This window comes from Centroberyx gerrardi, chromosome 12 (genome assembly GCF_048128805.1).
Source record: "Centroberyx gerrardi isolate f3 chromosome 12, fCenGer3.hap1.cur.20231027, whole genome shotgun sequence".
Taxonomy (NCBI): domain Eukaryota; kingdom Metazoa; phylum Chordata; class Actinopteri; order Beryciformes; family Berycidae; genus Centroberyx; species Centroberyx gerrardi.
Genome location: NC_136008.1, coordinates 26,487,007 through 26,505,895, shown reverse-complemented (window position 1 = coordinate 26,505,895; position 18,889 = coordinate 26,487,007). Strand labels below are relative to the sequence as shown.

Genomic DNA, 18,889 nt, shown 5'->3' with positions numbered 1-18,889 from the left:
GCCAAACGTATCCGGATATTTCACTTGTGAAACGCCAATGGAACAGTACATAAATATATCATTGCTTTAAAAAAAAACAAAGAAGAAAACAAAACAGGGGGAAACGTGGAGACGCTGTAGGCTTTTTCCAGCTTGAATGCCATCCCACTGTCAGTCACAAAAGTCTCTCTCTTTTTGCAATAAAAGGGGCATTTTGGTTTTGTTAGGAGCAGAAAAGTTTGTTGATAGTTTTTGGGAAACTCATGCCACTGTCTTTGGAGGAGTCTTGGTGCTGCTGCAAGGCCGCCGCGCTCCTCTCCGTCTCCAGAATGGCGCCTTTGGTGGTCGTGGTCCAAGAGACGGTGGTGTTGGTCAGAGCCTGGTTCAAAGTGCTGTGCCTGAACAACGGGTCGTGGAAAACCCCGTCCACCCAGTTTCTCAGGGTCGTGACCGGCGAGTCCTGCCTGTTGTCCAGGCCGGCCACGGGTGAGGTAGCGGCGGGGGACGGGGTGAGGGAGGAGGGCGGCGGCTGGCACCTCAGCATACAGGACGGGTACTCAGTCTGGTTCAGGGACGTGGCAGTCTGGGCCAAAGACCAGATGCGGGGTTTGCCGTCTAATATCTGGTGCCCTTGTTGTTGCTGTTGCTGCTGCTGCTGATTATAACAAGCCTTCTGCTGTCTGCTGTCCTGCTGGAAATCCTCCGGGCTCGTTTTGAGGCAACTCTTGCCCAAGTCCTGCTCCCCTCCGAGAGAAACGGGGATGGAGATCTTCAGAGACGCGTCCTTGATGAGGTGCTCGGCGGGGCAGTCGGTCGTCGTCGTCATGTGCGTGTTCATGTGGTACCGGTGCTTCAGCTCGCACTCCGAGCTCTCCGACTCCAGCGTGTCGAAGTCGTCCAAGTCGCTCAGCTGGAGGTCCTTATCGGCCCGGCTTCGGTTCTCTGGGAGAAAAAAGAAATGGAGACGGAGACAGCGGAGATGTCAGTCGGAGATATGGTGTCATAAGATGCGCGATCAGATCAGAGTCAGTCTATAATAATACATAACGCTTGTAAACAAATTACAGCTGCGCCATAGCATTAATTGTCACACTATATGACCTCCAGTCGGTGATTATTATAAGGCAAACAACTATAAACGATATAATCAAAAATCAATTAAGAAAAAAACCTTCTTTTTTTTTCATTAAATACTCCATTTGCATTGTTTGCATCAGTTTGATACTGCTTGAATTAATTTATTCAGAAAGGTAAACCCATAAAAAGATGGGCAAACTCTAGTCCATAAATAAAAAGGTTAAACTGAGTTTAACTCCACTACATCCCTGACTGTCACTGAATGAGACCTATTCAATGATGTTCCATGTTTAAAAGTCGTTTACATTGACCAAAGGCCTCTATAAGCAGGCTTGTACATAAACATATCAATTGCTGATGTTATTGGCAAGTTTAATTCATTTTGCATGTGTATAGGACTAAAACTCCAGTCTTTAAAGTGCATACAGTGGTCATTATACACTGCATAACAATATGTTCAGCAAGCACATTATAAGGCAAGCCACCATGTTACAAACAAGGCCATTTGTTTCCAACCATAATCATGGTGCAGTTTAATAATAGTAATAACAACAATAATGATAACAGTAGCACACAATCCCTGTTTGTTTTAATTATAGAAGGTATTATCACTTTAATCAGCAGTGATTGTAAAATATAAGGCTAACAGGGTTTTATGAGGGTTTTGTGACACTTGCATCATTAGAATGTTTATCAGAATAATGGCAGCCTATTCAGAAAGTAAATCTGTTCAAATAAAGTATAGAAAAACACCCAAATGATTCTGATATTTCAATAATCAAATACTATTTAAGGTAAATCTTAAGCACAAATTTCAGTCTGGTATCACCATCCCAATATACAGGGTGTCATAGCTGCAGATGAAATAAATATATTTCATTTTTTCTAGATGTAGTGATTACAGGACCATAATCATTGTCCTTCTACTCATTCTCATTATTATCATCATCATCATCATCAGCATCATCATCAGCATCATATCAGCATCACTTCAAGTGCATCGCTGCCGCAGTAATGACTGTGACAGAAAAAACTGCTTATTTGCCCTTTTTGTAAATATTGTCATTTTAATCTCTAGTCTATCACAAAATAATATTTCAGTGAGGAATGTTTGCAGCCTTCTGACACTAATCATTATAACAATATCAAAGAAACATGGAGTGAAGAATTCTGAAATACACAAGTTTGTTGAACACACCTTTTGAGACAAAAGCTATGGGCCTTCTGATAGTATCGCCATGATAGTAGAATATCAACGGCTGTGCTCAAAGATCTTCTCAACACAAAGCAGAGAGGTGTTTTGATACTAACCATCCTCATTGTTCTCGCTTTTTATCTGCTCCTCCTGAGAGCCGTCCTCGTCCTCGTCGTATCGCTTCTCGTCCGATCCCTTGTTCCTGGGCGGCCACGTCATCTTGTTCTCCTTCTTGAGCCGCCGCCTGGCGTTGGCGAACCAGGTGGAGACCTGTGTCAGGGTCATCTTGGTGATGATGGCCAGCATGATCTTCTCGCCTTTGGTCGGGTACGGGTTCTTCCGGTGTTCCTGCAGCCAGGCCTTCAGCGTGCTGGTCGTCTCGCGCGTGGCGTTCTTCCGCCTCGTCCCCCCATCCATAGACCCATATCTGTGAAAGAATAGACACACCATGGTAAAGAGTTGGTATATAACAAGATGTTTGTTGCATGACATTTTTGGTGTATTGCCCCGACACAGGAGGCCAGGAGGAAATGATAGAGCCACATATTCCTTTGGATTCCCTTGAAATACTGCAGAACATCAGTCTTATAAACCTAGTCCTACCCATATTCCCATTCATTTGTTACAGAACAAACACAGCCACAGTTAGCATTGTGTAAAGACCTAAGGAAGTATATAACTAGTCATCACAAACATATCTGTCAGTGATGAGACATAATTTGGAGAGAATGGGGGTGGGGGATGTAAGGGCTAAACTGTAGATTTTAGGGGAAAAGGGAAGACGGACGAGAATTTACCTTCCCACCATCAGCCTAATATGACATAAATATGTTGTTAATACGTTGTTAACTGATAAGATGAATCTATATAATAGGGCCTTAATAGAGAACAGCCATGGCTGCTTGGACCATGTACAGTAAGTCTGAAGTCAAGGGTGTCATTGTTGACTTCTCTCAAACCCCACCAACAATCCAAAGCCCTTTGAGCAGCAACTGCACCGGTAAATAAATGAAACCCACTATCAATATCTTTTGGAAATGTGCAAAATATTCTATTGACTAAAAATGATTTATGTGCACAATAACAACTTTTTCCCAGCTTAATAAAACAGTCTCTTGGTACAGAATATGACCGCATTCCATATCCTGTCTCTCCTCCCCTCCCCTCAAATATCTAACATAGACCTACACTGTGCATTTAAAATGCACAGCGTTGATTTTCAGTCAGCGTCGAGCAGCAAAAACCCTCTCAGGGGAGGCTTTTATGAGGCCTTTATTGCCCCGTATAGCTTAGTGCAGGTCAAGCACTGCTAGGGGAATCAAAAGAAGAGGAGCGCTGCACCTTTCCTTTACCCTGTGTTGTTCCCCCACAGATAAAATAGACTGTAAAATTGCTTTATTGAGTGTAATGATGGGCCCTCAGGTAAAAGAGGGGCTCAGACTGAGCGGTGCAGCCGTAGGCCTGCTTGTTTATCTAAGTGCCACAGATTCTGTTCTGCCTTCGACTAATGATATCGCCCATATCTTAGGCCTTGAGCTGAATGCGCATTAACTAGAATTCCCTTTGACACCCATTCAGAGCTGGTTTAACCCACTATGCTTAAACAGAAGCCAGCCCATGGGGTTTAGATTGTGTCAACTCTCATTTACCAATAAAGACTAATCTAGATTCCATTAAAACAGAACACTATAGAAACAAGAACTTCATTTTTCCCATTTAGCCTATGAGAGAAGTTCTTCCCTCAGTTATGGTGGCTCTGAAATGTTGCTAGTTCCACTTATCTCCAAGAGGGCAAGGACCATGCTAATCATAATTAGCATAATGACTTAGAGTGATCATCTGGGCCCTACATCTTTACTACATCACGTATGTAATTGGGATTACATGTGATTATTGGGAGGACCTTGACATATGGCTGGCCTGCTCCTCAGAACACTGGGTGAACCCTCATGTCTAGCTGAAAGGGGCATGGTCCTCCTCAAGCACAACACTCCCAGCAAGAAAGAAATGTGTCATGGGATGAAGGCGATCACCCAGTGTTGTTAGACATGATCAGAATAGCCTTGACCTGTCAGGATGACTGACTGGACGACCATGCCAGCAAATACACACAACACACAAGAGTGCTAGACATTGGCGGACTTGGTGTTTACCTATATTTTGACCATACCCGGTTATATGTGGTCTAATCAAGTTGACATAGGCTTCTAAACTTCCTACTGAACTCATACTACTCATATTACAGTGGATCAACAAACAAAGGGGTATGGTGTTTGCACTGATAACCAAGCGTCTTAACATGAACCAGATCAACCACAGTGCGGTTCTCGTAGAAAAGCCACATACCTGTCATACTGATACTGTCCCAAGGTAGGATCATAGGGGTAGTAGGCTGCTGCAGGGGTTATTCCCGCATGCGCAGAGGCTGTGGCATCTTTAGTATCGAATGTGCCCTGCAATCATACATGGAGACAAGCATTTAGAAGAGTGACACAAATGGGAAGTCATTTTTGGCTCGTTAAAACAATTACTCATCTGTGGCTGAAATATGAGGTGACTGGGAGACAGTTGCATTGTTTGTATATTAGAGTTCTGTAATTCTTTTGGGCTATTGAATAGGCTTGAATATGGCTTATTGTATAGGAAAGTTGTATTTTAAACAAGTCACCTTGTGCCAGATGAAACATGCTGTAAGTATATAACTAATAAATTCCCGATGGCATGCTTTATACTCAAATGCATTGGCTTAAGTAACAACTGAAATGACAAAACCTTCCAAACTAAGACTTTCCACACAGACAGACTTGACTTTAAGAAATACGCTATAAAGGAAAACAATAGAAAACAGTATGGAAACTAATAAGGTTTATGTTATAAGCTAACGGTCCTCAATGCAGGGTTCGGGGGTTCAGGAGGATCTCCAGCAAAATAAGGAATGGTTTAATATCTATAGGTACTATAATTTAATTCACTAGAAATTATCCCAATTAGAGAATGTATAAGAATGTCTATTCTAATCATCACTCTCACCACTATTATCTCCCCACATACAGTGTGCACATTCATGCATTTCAATACTAAATCAACAACAAAAATCCCTGCATGGGATAAATTCTCATCAAACGGGTCTGATGTGGGCCTAACGTGTTTCTGCCTGTCTATTCATCTTAAATCATTTAATCCAAAAATCCTATTCCTCTGAAAACAAGTGAAAGAAATCTGTCAATAGGGTCAGATCTTTTCACTCAATATCAGTGGAGTGATCTGCCTGGTTTCAAGATAATAACACTTATCTCCAGAATAATCCTACAAGTGAAACTGCATTGGAAACCTATCCCAGTCTTCTTCACTTGCTTAAAGAAAAATATAAGATTTAAGGCGGATATGAGACTAACTGGCATGTAAAAATAAGGGCATTTTGCAGTGCAGTGTGTGAACAGGAGGAGAGCTGCGCCTGGCTGAAGTCTTTAACACCGCGCGGCTCCATTAATCAATGCCAAGAGGGATCAGATGAAGGGCTTACCAGCGAGTAGAAAGCCGAGGCGTCCGTGCCGTATGTAACGTAATTCCCATAGCCTTGGCCGCCGGTGTAGGGGCTCCCGTACACGCCCAGAGCGGCGGCCGAGCTGAGTTCGTGCCTCGCCGTGGCCAGCAGCCGGCTCTCGTAGACGGGGCAGTAGACCGGCGTCTGGCCGGACGCCGCTACGCCGGAGTCCGCTATGGATCTGCCGGTGGACTCGCAGCAAGTGGTCAGAGAGTTGGTTGTCATCAGGAACTGGATGGAGACCGAGAGAGAATATGATCAATTAGAATAAAGTTATTGATATGCTGCACTGCAAAAAAATGTCAATTTTAACAATTTAGTCTCATATTCAGTCTTAAAAGTCTTATTTGTCTTAAACAAGTGGAAAAATCTCCCCAGTGGAATGAGATAATTCTACTTGTTTTCAGTGCAGTTTCTAAAAACAAGTGTTATCTTCAAACAAGGCATAATAAGGCAGACAGCAAAATGGCACTTGATTCAAGAAAGTTCTTCCAATAACTTGCTTTTACAATATCTCGCCCTCACTGGCATTTTTTTCACTTGTTTTAATAAAAAATATGATTTTAAATCTAAATACTACATTAAATGACTTGTAAGGATAGATAGGCTATTTCATGGGGAAATGATGGATCAAAATCCTGTGGTAAAGTGCGCGTCAAACGTGTCCAAAACGAGCCGTCTATTAGCTCTGATCCTAATGAAACCTTTCACGACACGAGGACGCGTTACCAACAAATATCCTAACACGTTTTCGCAGCACCGTCATGCGTTCGCCCAGCAATGCCCACAGTAATGCCCAAATGATTTTTGTATGGCTCAAAGCCAAAAACAAAACAACAGCTGGGGTTATGGTGCAAAAAACACACACGGCGCGTGCGGTACAAGTTGGCATGTGTGTGTTACAGCGCAGATAAACATATGGTTGACATTACAGAGGCTATTATCTCGCAGAAATCAGTGAACGGGAGGTCGGGGGGTCTCGGTGGTTTCTGGTTACCCCCTTCTTACCCGTTTTCTATCGCTGTCGGAACACAGGTATCACTAGTCACTGGCCGTAAAGCAATACCTTTCCGATACAAGCTGCCCGACACAGAGAGAAGCCTCCCAGATTCTTGGCCAAAGTGCGTAAAAGGATCAAGCGCTGAAATCGATGAGATAATCAATCGCGGCGATATCAAAAAGCAAAACAGCCGATTCACACAACAAAGGTAGTTTTAGGAAACTTACTTGTGGAGCAGACGAATAGGGATATCCAAATTGTGGATATGACATGGTAGAGAGGTCCCCCAATATCCAGAAATAATGCGAGACTGAAGGTCTCCACTGTAACGCAGGCTGCGGCTCTGTTTGACTGTAGTGCCAATTGATTGGTAAGCACAGGCTCCTAGGATGCTTATAGGGCGAAGCAGAGTAGCATGTTTAATTTGTGTAAAATGCCCCCCACTCAAACGCCTTTCAAAGGAAAAAATAAAAAAATAAAAAAAAGCCCTTCGCTCCCCCTTTTTTTCTTTTTTATCTTTCACTTCTTTAAAAGTCTCTGATAAATACGCGAGTGAATGAAGGGGGGGGCGACGAATATAGGCTATCTTTGCCTGAAATAATCACTTTGTTGTCAAATACATATTTTTTGCCTTATAAAAAAGTAGTATAAAAGACGTCAGCAGCAGAGGCAGGTTGTTTTAAACGGCGGCGACTCTGACGTCAGAAGTTTCCCACTCTAAAAATGACCAGACTGTAACTTTAATATGCATTTTCTTTCTTAGGGATGACGAAAAAAAAAAAAAAAGAAAGAACATTCCCAACAAGAAAAGCCGTGAGTGGGGAGCGGGGAGCGGGATCACTTTTAACAGATTTTAATCGAGATTCATTTGCAGTCCCAATCAATCAATTAGACCAATCAGTATCTTGAATATGCGTATTTATCAGTTTAAATGCATTAAGCCTACAATTAACTACAATTCTCCCATTCCTGGGCACTGATGTTAATCGCATGGAGACCTAATTGATTTTAAATTAATTAGCAAAGGATGCTTTCACATGGAGCAGGGGAAACACATTGTAGCCTACTAATAGATGAGATGAATAAGTTCACAAAAATAGGCCTAATTGTTGATTTTGTTTTTTATTTTACTTATTTATTTTTGAATATTTGATATTTTAACACCCGAGTAATTCTAGGCTATATAAAAAACATCAATAATCTTTTGGTTTTATGTAAGCCTCCTATTCCACCTGGAGCAGTATGACTCCCTGGAGTCTTGTAATTACCCTGATGTTCTCCCAAAAGTGCTAAAGAGGATGTAATGAGAGTAAACTTTGCACCTCTCAACATAAACTTCACACGCGTGAAACATCCTCAGAGGATATTTTTTTCCCCCCTTTTTAGTATTTGACACCAAGTTTTCTCATGTGCCAATTTCTGCGCCTCCAAAGAATCTATCTATCTATCTATCTAGCAGAACCCTTGTTTGTAGCCTATTATAAGAACTCTTTAAGGAAGTATGTCAATGATCAGCAGTATTGAAAGAACTTCTGTATTTTTAATAATTTACCTATTTTTTTTTTTTTAATTTGAACAAATCAGTGTCCCTTGAGTCGTTGCAGTTCCAACCCTAAAAGAACCCTTTGATGATCTATCTATCTATCTATCTATCTATCTATCTATCTATCTATCTATCTACCCCCCCCCACCCCCCCCCACCCCCCACCCCCCTCTCTCTCTCTTAGCAGTGTTTTGGACCCGGTAAACATTGTAAACCCCGCAGTAGCCCCCAAAAACAGCCGGACCCGCCTTTGACTCCTTAAAGCCTCCTGTAAACTCGCCACAACGCGCGCGGCGGTGAGCGCCGACTTGCTTGGAGAATCCCGGGTTGAGACATGCGGATAGCCCCGGGGGTCACTCCTCAAATTAATGATGATGTACTCCTCCTCCTCCTCCTCCTCCTCCCTCCTCTACCTCCTCCTCCTCCAGCTGGATCTCTGCCTGCCGGTGACAGGTCGATTGAGAGTGATTGATGACTATCTGGGGGACCGGGGCCAACATAATAATATGATACCCGCACCCTCGCAATAATTGCTTGCTTTCATTTACAGATGAAAGAAGTAATGAAGAGGTATAAACGACAGAGTGGGGAGCGCGTCCTTCGATTAAGTAACTTTTTTTTTGTTGCTTTTCTTTTTTTCTGTGTTGGGACGGAGGTGGGTGGGATGGGGGGGGTTCGGCTATATAAAATGTCTGTTCTCTCACTCATTTTGACAAATTGAATTATAGGGGGTTAGTACCTCGAAGCAAATGGCCGCATTAACGCTGCGAACAGAGAGAGAGAGAGAGAGAGAGAGAGAGAGAGGGGGGGGGGGGGGGGGGGGGGGGGGGGTGTCAAAAGGGATCAGCCAGTGCTTTTTCATTTGCATTAACTCTAATGCCACCTTAACATTAACCACCCCGCCTGAACCGCTCAACCATATAGGCACACGGCTCTATTTTGTCTTATTAATTTAGACTTCTTTTTTTTTTCTTTTAATTCATCGGGGTTAGAACGTGACACGCAGTGCATTAAGGCAGGGCGGGACCCAATTTATCTTCGACATCACACCCACTGGACGAAGTGTTGACACATTGATTTGGGGGGATTTTGTGGGGTGGAGAGCGCACCTGATTCACGCGCACACACACCACACACACACGCACGCGCGCTATAACTTTATGTGCACTTATTCCTCCACAGAGATGTTTGATCTAATTCTGATCATAATTCCATAACTATAATCTATTAACACTTCCTGTGTGTTATGGCCCACATTGGAGGCAGTCTAAAGTTTGATGGACACATTCACTAAACTATATTGTCCACAAGCCCCCACCCCACCCCACCCCACCCCGCCCCCTGTATACGTTTTCATTATCCACTGCGTTGGCCGGTGTTATCGGGCGCTCCCAATAAAATATTTAGGCGCACTAGTATATGCTTTTAGACGGAAAATGAAGGCGACGGCAGGAGTTCATGCTTGTTTAGCGTTTAAAGATTAAAAGAGAAGCTCTTCTTTTTTTCTTTTTTTTTTTTTCTTGGACAGATGTAGGGAAGCAGGGATGCTCTCTGTTTAAAGTAGAGCAATGAGGGAGAAGACGAGCGGTCCCAGGTTAGGAAATGAACAAAGGGGCTTTGTGTCTGTGTCTTGTGTCTTTTTTTTTAATGAATGAATGAAATGTAAATGATAATCAGCTATCAGATGCTATCAATTATCTAGATGAATGCGCGATGTGAAGATAATTTTACTTCATAGACGAGGACAGATAGTGGTGTTCGCTGGTCTAGTGTATAGGAGCATCCATCATCATTCAATGAGCATCATAAATCAACTCCCTCACTGGAATTAACTGATGGGACAATTATCACTGTCCCGAGATTCAATTTTGCAGCTATAAATATGGGCATAGATACACAATAATGTCTCTTGCGATGGATTTAAGATTTTTTATTTTTTTTTTCAATGACACCAACTTCATCCTACTGTAATCTGAATAGCTGTGTTGCATTTTGAAGTAAGCCCCTCCTAATTTGCATCTCCTTTCAAACTAAACTTATATAGAAAAGTTCCCCAGAAACATTGTAATCATGAAGGTGTCACTTTCCTGATAATCTGTCGTTGATTAATGAGCCACAGGGTGGGGTGTGCGCGCGTGTGTGCGTGCGTGTGTGTGTGTGCGCGTGTGAGAGAGAGAGCGAGAGAGAGAGGGAGAGAGAGATAGATAGAGAGAGAGAGAGAGAGAGACACACACACACACACACACACACACACGCACGCACACACGCGCACACACACACACACACACACACACACACACACACACACACACTCCTGAATTAAAAGTGAGATTGGCTGTATGCAAAACAAAACTCAACTTTTTTAACCCCGCCCCCAAGTTGATGCTTTCCAGACAGTGTCTACATGATTCTCATTTATTACAATTTTGATGGATATTCCTGTGTTTTGATGTAAAATGGGTAATTGTTGAGGGTACTTTGAGGATAACACACAATTATTATTATTGATGATGGCGTGGAATGACACTAATTCTACACCTATTATGTATGTAGTTCCAGTATGGCCCCCATTGCACTCAAGTTTGAATAAACACGGTGGTGTTATTGAGTTTATATGCAAGTATGGAGTCTATCTCTGTACTCAGACATCAGCCAACTTACCACTGAAATATATACTGAATGTACAAAATATTAGGAACATCTTCCTGTTATTGAGCTTTTGCACAATCCATATCTCAATAGTCTCAAAGCTTCAAAATCCTTATCTTCTCTTTATCTACATCTCCTCCTTTGTGATTGACATAGATTTAATAAGGGAAATCAATAAGGGATAATGGCTTTTACCTGGATTCACCTCATCAGTGGACTTCATGAAGAGAGTAAGTGTCCCTTTTGTCCATTTAGTGTACAGAATGGAGATGTGGGGTCACAGTCTGGCTGCTTCCCCCTAGCAGTATACCCATCTCTTCAAATACTGTCATACTATTGAGTAGCACTGTTTCTTTGTTAGTAACTTACTGTATGTCATTTCATATGGAGATGGATTAATTATTTCCCTTACTGGAATCAACTAAACAAAAGTATCACAGCGCTCTCCCAAAGTTAGAAACTAGGCAACAAATAGCCTAAAATCAGTGATGCTGTCAAGTGTCAAAGTACTGTAAACTGTTAGTTCTATACTGATGTAAAGCTCATCTGCACAGCAAAGTCAGTCTTAATTGAACTATTAGACTGTAAATCTTAATACTCCACACATGTAAGAGTTAATTTAACAGTTTTAGATAGTTTTGAACAGCTGTCCCAGAGCCATATCAGCTCTATCAGTGGACTAGCATCACTCCTATCATCACTTGTCAATTCCAAATAATTGTGACTGAAAAATCAAATCACAAACACTGGAATATTTTCTGTGTGGATGTTAAAAACCACACACTTCCAATGTATTGTGACTGGAGTATTTCCATGTTTTGTCTTTTGATGACAAGATCTTCCAAGATATGTGTGATTTTCTGTGGGAGAGAGTGGTTTATGTGCACGGAGATTGGTTAAATCCTCTAGTATCATAGGTATAACTTACAGTATGTGAGTTCTAATTTAGGGAGGATTATTGGTTTATTATTAGCTGTAAGTGGCAGCCATCAGAATGTAATGAGCTGCGTCAATTAACTCCTTCACCTGAATAACAAAAAACAGCACAATTTTAGTGTTAGTATTTTAGTTTAAGTATTACTTCACTTCCAGTAATATTTCACTTGCCTCAACTGATTCGATGCCTAATAAGTTGTTCATGTTCACAGATTTTAATTGAAGTGTCTTAAAAGCACAAGAAAAATGCATGAATTCTGTTTTGAGTTTTCAGTTGATGTTCAGGAGGAAATGGACAGTGCTGAAGGCTGAGAGCAGGAATGCTTTCCTTGATGGAGTCTGGTTCAGTGTTAATGCTGGTGTTGACCTCTCCTGTGTTCCAACTCCCCAACGTGGGTTAGCATCGGGTTAAAGGAAAAACTACTTTATTGACTACTTCAAAATGGACTCATCCCTGTTTTCTATCTCTCTGTATCTCTGTATCTATCTCTTTCTGGGTTTCAGACTTGTTTGGTATGTCTCTGTCAATGTTTGTCTTTATCTTTTTCTCACTGTGTGTGTCTCTCTCTCACACAAACATTATTCAACTTTTTTCTTTCATCCCACAATCCAACAGTGCTATTTAGTTGTGCAAAGGAACACAGTCTAATGAAAACATGTTGTTGCTCTTGAGGAACCATCAGGAACATTTTGGCTCCTGAGCCTTAATTTTGACAAACATGGCCCTTAACCTCAAATTAGATTTTTGACTCAGGTTCAGAAAAGTTTGAATGAATCTGATCTAAATATTTTCTTTGCAGAAGGTAAATTCATTCTAATTATCTTCACATTCTCTTCTCTTCTCTTATCTTCTCTTCTCTTCTCTTCAGGTGGTTTATGGCTAAGAAAAGTCATGGATATTAAAGAATAAATCGTTTGCCCAATTTTGAGCTTGGTATTATTATTATCATTGTATATCATGATCTTTGATGACTGTGTGGTGCTATTACTCTTTAAAGAATATTTTGGGGTTAAATATTGAAAGATAGAAAGTTCATAACAGTTTTTCCAGCTGGTATGTCACATCATTGATGCTCAATATCTCAGAACTGCATTCCACCCAGATAGAACCTTGTAATTCCATGCTCACAAAATATCAGTTCTATTCTATTCTATTCTATTCTATTCTGCCCTCCACCATCATAATGCTCCAGCGCTCTGATGTCTTATGCTCCAGTGTCTCACGCTCTGTTTTCCGAGAGTCAACAACGCAGAAACCCAGGCTGACCTCAATAGTTGAGGACAGTTGCGCAGGCTGACTTGCTCTGTGACATGGAGCCCGGAGCTGCTCCCAGGCTCTCCAACAGCGACCATGTTCCCCTCTCTGCACCCCTAGACACAATGTCCAGGCTTACACGCAGAGATGCACACACACACACACACACACACACTGCTTATCCAGCAAAACATTAGCCTATATATTGTCTAGTCTAGTCTTGGAGTCCAAATGGAATATTGATCTCCAACGATCTTCTCAATGTATTTCTTATTTCTTCTCTCGAACACACAATGATTTTTTTTTCTCCTCCCTCGCTTCTCCTCTTTTGGCCCTAAAGCCCTAATGGTTTTTGCATGAGTTAGGTAGTAGCTTCCTCCAGGCGCTCGCTTTAAAAAAAAAATAAAAAATGGGGACTTCTTTTTTTTTTGAAGGTGTCGGAGATGCAGCCAGGTGTTAGTGAACATTATCACCTGGTGGATTGTGTGTGTTGCTGAACACTCTGCTGCATCTTTACCAGTGAAGATGGCTTTTAAAAAATACTTGTCCATCAAGTTACCTTGGTCAGTCTGCGAATTGGATCCTTTTTTATTTCATATTTGGCTGACCCACGTTAACGCCATTAAAGTGTAAATCGAAAGTAGGGAACACGGTATCTTTATATGAATAATAAAGCCAATGAAGACATATTTCCATCAAGTCAGACAACATTTGAACCTCCACAATGTGAGAATCCCTTAAACATTTTCAAGTCTGTATACAAGTCTTCCCTACCAGGTTTCTAGCTAGCATTTTCCTATTTGAAGACGCTCACTGAAGTATATGCTGCTGTACAGTAACCCAGAACATGCATTAGATGCAGTAGATTTTATGATACGCATTGAAGGTATTATGAAGGTGGACATCCAAATGCATTATGCAAATCATGTAGCATGAACTCCCTATATCAGAGCATGACCGTTATCCTGCATGTATTATCCCAAGCAGGGTGCATGCGGATGCCAGTTAAAACCCATCAAAGTGGACCTTCTCCTTTTTTTTTTTTAACAATAACATGTTAATATGCTGCTCTGTCTGAGATGAGTCTGCCCCCCCTCCTCTCTCTCTCTCTCTCTCTGTCTCTCTCTCTCCGTCTTCCTCTCACTCCCTTCTCTCTCGCTCTTCCTCCTCTCCAGCCTCTCTAAGAGGTTTAACATGTCAAAGTTCTTTCGGCTCATCCATAATTGATCACCACGACGGGAGCATCTTCGCTGCACTTAGTTAACTAGCTATCTGCAGGTGTTCCCTTAGCAACTGGCCAGGGACTGAAACACAGACATATATAGACTCCCCAGCCCCAAAAAATGTGAACCCAGTGTGTCTTGTAAATCTCGGTGTTGGCCCCCTTGTTCACCGGTTGTGTTCCTGGACTCGGTATGTATGTCTGCCGATTACACGGGCCAAAATATGGGCTAAAACAATTGAATGTCTTGTAACATTGGCGTTGGCGCCTGCTCTTCTGTGGTCATCTCTGTGGATTATGTGCTGTGTGTAAGGTATTATCTCCCTATTGTACTGTCAAAATGTAGTTAACTTCAGTTTATGTAAGAATGCTGTTGGCTCTTACTGTTGTGGAGAGAATTTTAGGAACTTAGTCAAATATGTATATTTCACACCAACACACCAAACATATGATATGATATGATGTGATACGATACAATATGACATGCTACAATGCGATACGATACAACATGATGCGACACGCCGCTATACGATACAATACGATACAATACGATGCAATACGATACGATACGATACAACGCAACACGATACAATACGATACTATATGATACAATACAATACGATACGATACAATACAATACAATACAATACAATACGATACGATACAATACGATACAATACAATATGATACGATACGATACAATACAATACAATACGATACAATACGATACAATACGATATGATACGATACAATACAATACAATACAATACAATACGATACAATACGATACGATACGATACGATACGATACGATACGATGTGATACAATACAATACAATACAATACGATACTATATGATACGATACTATATGATACAATACGATACGATACAATACAATACAATACGATACGATACGATACGATACGATGTGATACAATACAATACAATACAATACGATACAATATGATACGATACTATATGATACAATACGATACGATACGATACAATACAATACAATACATTACAATACGATACAATACACGATACGATACGATACGATACTATATGATACAACACGATACGATACGATACAATACACGATACGATACGATACGATACTATATGATACAACACGATACGATACGATACAATACAATGCGACATGATACGATACGTTACGCCATGATACAATACGATAGGGTGTGGTACAGTACAATGTGATATTATATCATATTACATTATATGCTTGAATGTCTTGTAACATTGGTGAATGGCGATAGCATAGGACTCTGCTGTGAAGTGTTCTGCAGAAACTTTGCATCTCAAATTTTCTTAAATTAAACTTTTTTTTTTTTAATTCATTATTAGTTTTTTTTTAATGGGAAACTGAAACTGTCTCCCATGTGTAGACTAAACTAATTTCTCTATGTACAGTACAGTAAATGGATTCTGTAATAAATCTGTCCTATAACTTTGTGCCAGTAGGCCAAAGGCTATCTGTCATGTAACTATTAAAGATGCTATTAAAGAACTATTAAAGTATTAAAGTATCCCTCATGCTCCTGGACATTTGATTTATGTCAAAGGACAAGTTTGGTCTTATTCTGTAATGCAAATGGGTTATTTGACAACAATTATTGCATCTAACAGTATTTTTCCTGTACTTTTGTTCTTTATGACCCACTATGATATCCACTTTGACTTTGTTCCAGCTGTTGAAGCCCTCCCATTCTTGCTGTAAGCAGCATCTCTATCCCTTTGAAAGGTTGCCTGTAAATCATCTCCTCTCCTGAGTTATTATCCTTCTGCACTTGTTTTGGACCTTTTATCTGTAATGTACAGATCTGTAATTAAATGTAATGCTTGCAGGTTATGCAGCCTATCAAAGCAGTGGCTAATCCAACAAAAATGCTTTACCTTTTAGACAGCATAACCTGCCAACCTATGCTGTTTCACTCAGATCATTTTATTTTGCTGAGCTTAGGAAGATGATGGCAACATAACACAGCTGACTCAGGCTGCTGGCAGACTGAAACAATGACTATCAACTTTTCCAAAATAATTCGGGGGCCCATTTTGTTCTTTGTGACCCACCTTTCAGTCCCAACCCGAATTTAAAAGGTACTTAATGGCAATGGTGTGCCTGTGTGCCTGGGCTTATTCCATTCACACTACATTTATATTTTTGTCTTACATGTTATACAGAGAGTATTTTACAAGGACAAATGATGGAAAAAGTGAACACTTGTATGTGCTAGAGTAAACATTACAATAAGGGAACATTTGTATGAGCGAGACGGATTGTGAATTTTCATGTATCTGATTATGATGCAGCTTTCTCTTCCCTGCTCTTCTTTAGGAGGGGGAATGCATACAGGCTGGCCCGCCAAACAATGAGACTTGTCAATCACCTTTCTGCCTGGCTGTGTCCTGTCCTGGGCGTGTGTGTGTGTGTGTGTGTGTGTGTCTCCCACTGTTGCCCCATCACCAACGGCAGACCCATCATGTCAGACAGTGGAGTGACACTGATCACACACACACACACACAGGGGCCAGGTGGCTCCTCTCTCTGTCGACAGCCTGCAGACCAGACCAGTGACTCCCTCGACACCTGCGACCACATCCAGCCCAGCCCCAACCATGTGCAGCCACCTGTAGTTGTTGAATACATTTCCAATATCTGAGGAGGGAGCATTTAATTTAACATGCAGTCATTGGTGAAAGCTTGGGATAGTGAAGTATAGGATGTTTTTTTGTTTATTTTCTGGCTATTGCCATGGTTGTAACTAATTTAAAAGATTAGTTCTCAACCATGTGCCATCAAGACCCAAGTAAGCAGGTTTTCATTCCAACCAGTCACTACAGCATAGAGTTAAAGTGATGTTGAACTTTGGTAGTATCTTGGGTTGTGTATAGCTTCCTGGCCATGATACAACCCCAAAATTGACGATTCTCTGTTATCTGTTGCTCCAATAAAGAAAGCCACTCACTTACACAGTACTGTTTTTTTAATATATATTGTCAGAATCTGCCTTCTTCGCATTCGTTTATGTGCTAGAAGTGTGATTTTCAGACCTGTTTCACTATACAATGACAGTGAATGGAGAGAGAGAAAAAACGTAATTCACGAATCTCCTCTACTGGAGCAACAGATAACAGAGAATCACTGATTTTGGGGTTATATTATGGCCAAGCTACACAACCCTGACACCTGACACAAACCCCTAACACTACCAATGTTCAACATCACTTTGAACATGGAGACCTACAGTATAATCACCCATACTCAAAGGTGACATTAGTTTGTTTGCCTCATATATATCTTTTAATGTTAAATCCATGGTGCCCAGTAGATATGTCAACAGCAACACTAATTTTAGCTCATTTTCCCTGTACTTGGACCTTAGCATTATGGACCTTTGTGTGTTGTGGACCAGCATGTCTCATTTGCGGAGGCTATACTGACTGATGTACTTGAGACCAAAAACACTGGCAAGGAGTTACAGCGTTAGAGCAACCTGCAAATACAAGCTTGAAAACAAGTGATGAAAGTTAGTACCCCTGTTTGGACTTGGGTATTACTTGAGTCCCTTACTGTCTCTGCCTGGGTCTTTTGCTTTTTATTTGTTTTTCTCTACCTGTCTATCCTCTCCCGTCCTCTACCTCTCTCACTCTCTTCTGCTCTCCTTCTCTTTGTCTAGAAATAACTGCAGAGAAGAGAGAAAGAATCTCCGAAAATGACCCGTTTTCACCCTCTGCCTCCGTCTCTCCATTTGTTCCCGCTCCCGCTGCACATGGATATTATAAAGTCATGATCCTCTTTCAATATTCACCCACATAATAGAACTAGTACACCGAGCGTAGCTGCGTTGAGGGGCAAGAGAGTGTGTTATAGGCGGTGATTATCCTCCTGAAGACGACGCGGCCCAGGCAGGCACTTACAATTATTTATTCATAATGCATCCACTGAAACACAAATGCACTTTATTGTCTCATTCTGCATCTTATTTTACCCATAAACCAGAAAATGGGCTGGGTTTCTAATGAAAGAGCCATGTTAATATCAAGGCGGATAAGGGCTGGCGTGTGCAGATGGAGGCACAATGTGGAAACCCAATCACAAGTTCCTTCAATCACTCAAAACCAGAACAAGAGGGAATGGATGCATTTGAATATTCCCCCTCTACCTGGAGGTATTAAAACTATACAATTTTAATACCTATTTAACATGCAGTTGCTTTTTGTGCCTCTCGTTTTTGCGCAATTCTGCATAAAAAGCAGGCAGGTAATGCAGGAGTAACTGTGGCAGCTATGGGCATGACATGGTTTTTCCACCAGGCACGTCTGCAGGCTCCCGTCTCTCTAATCGCCGCATTAAGACCCGACTCACTGAATGGGCCGCTCTCCCCCAGCAGTCTAATTCTGACTTCCTTCTTTGTTCCGTTGTCTTCGTTCGTTGCATCAAAATGTCAGAAAAAGTACTTTGTAC

General features: G+C 41.3%; 1 protein-coding gene across 1 annotated transcript; it reads right to left on the bottom strand.

The window, feature by feature from the left end:
- Positions 1-202: 202 nt before the first annotated feature.
- On the bottom strand, positions 203-7,067 carry irx4a (iroquois homeobox 4a). The gene is made up of 5 exons (XM_071915752.2): positions 7,023-7,067; positions 5,775-6,026; positions 4,598-4,704; positions 2,368-2,678; positions 203-921 (listed from the first exon to the last, which is right to left on the bottom strand). The coding sequence occupies exons 1-5, from the start codon at positions 7,065-7,067 to the stop codon at positions 203-205; spliced, it is 1,434 nt and encodes a 477-aa protein (XP_071771853.1).
- Positions 7,068-18,889: the final 11,822 nt, after the last annotated feature.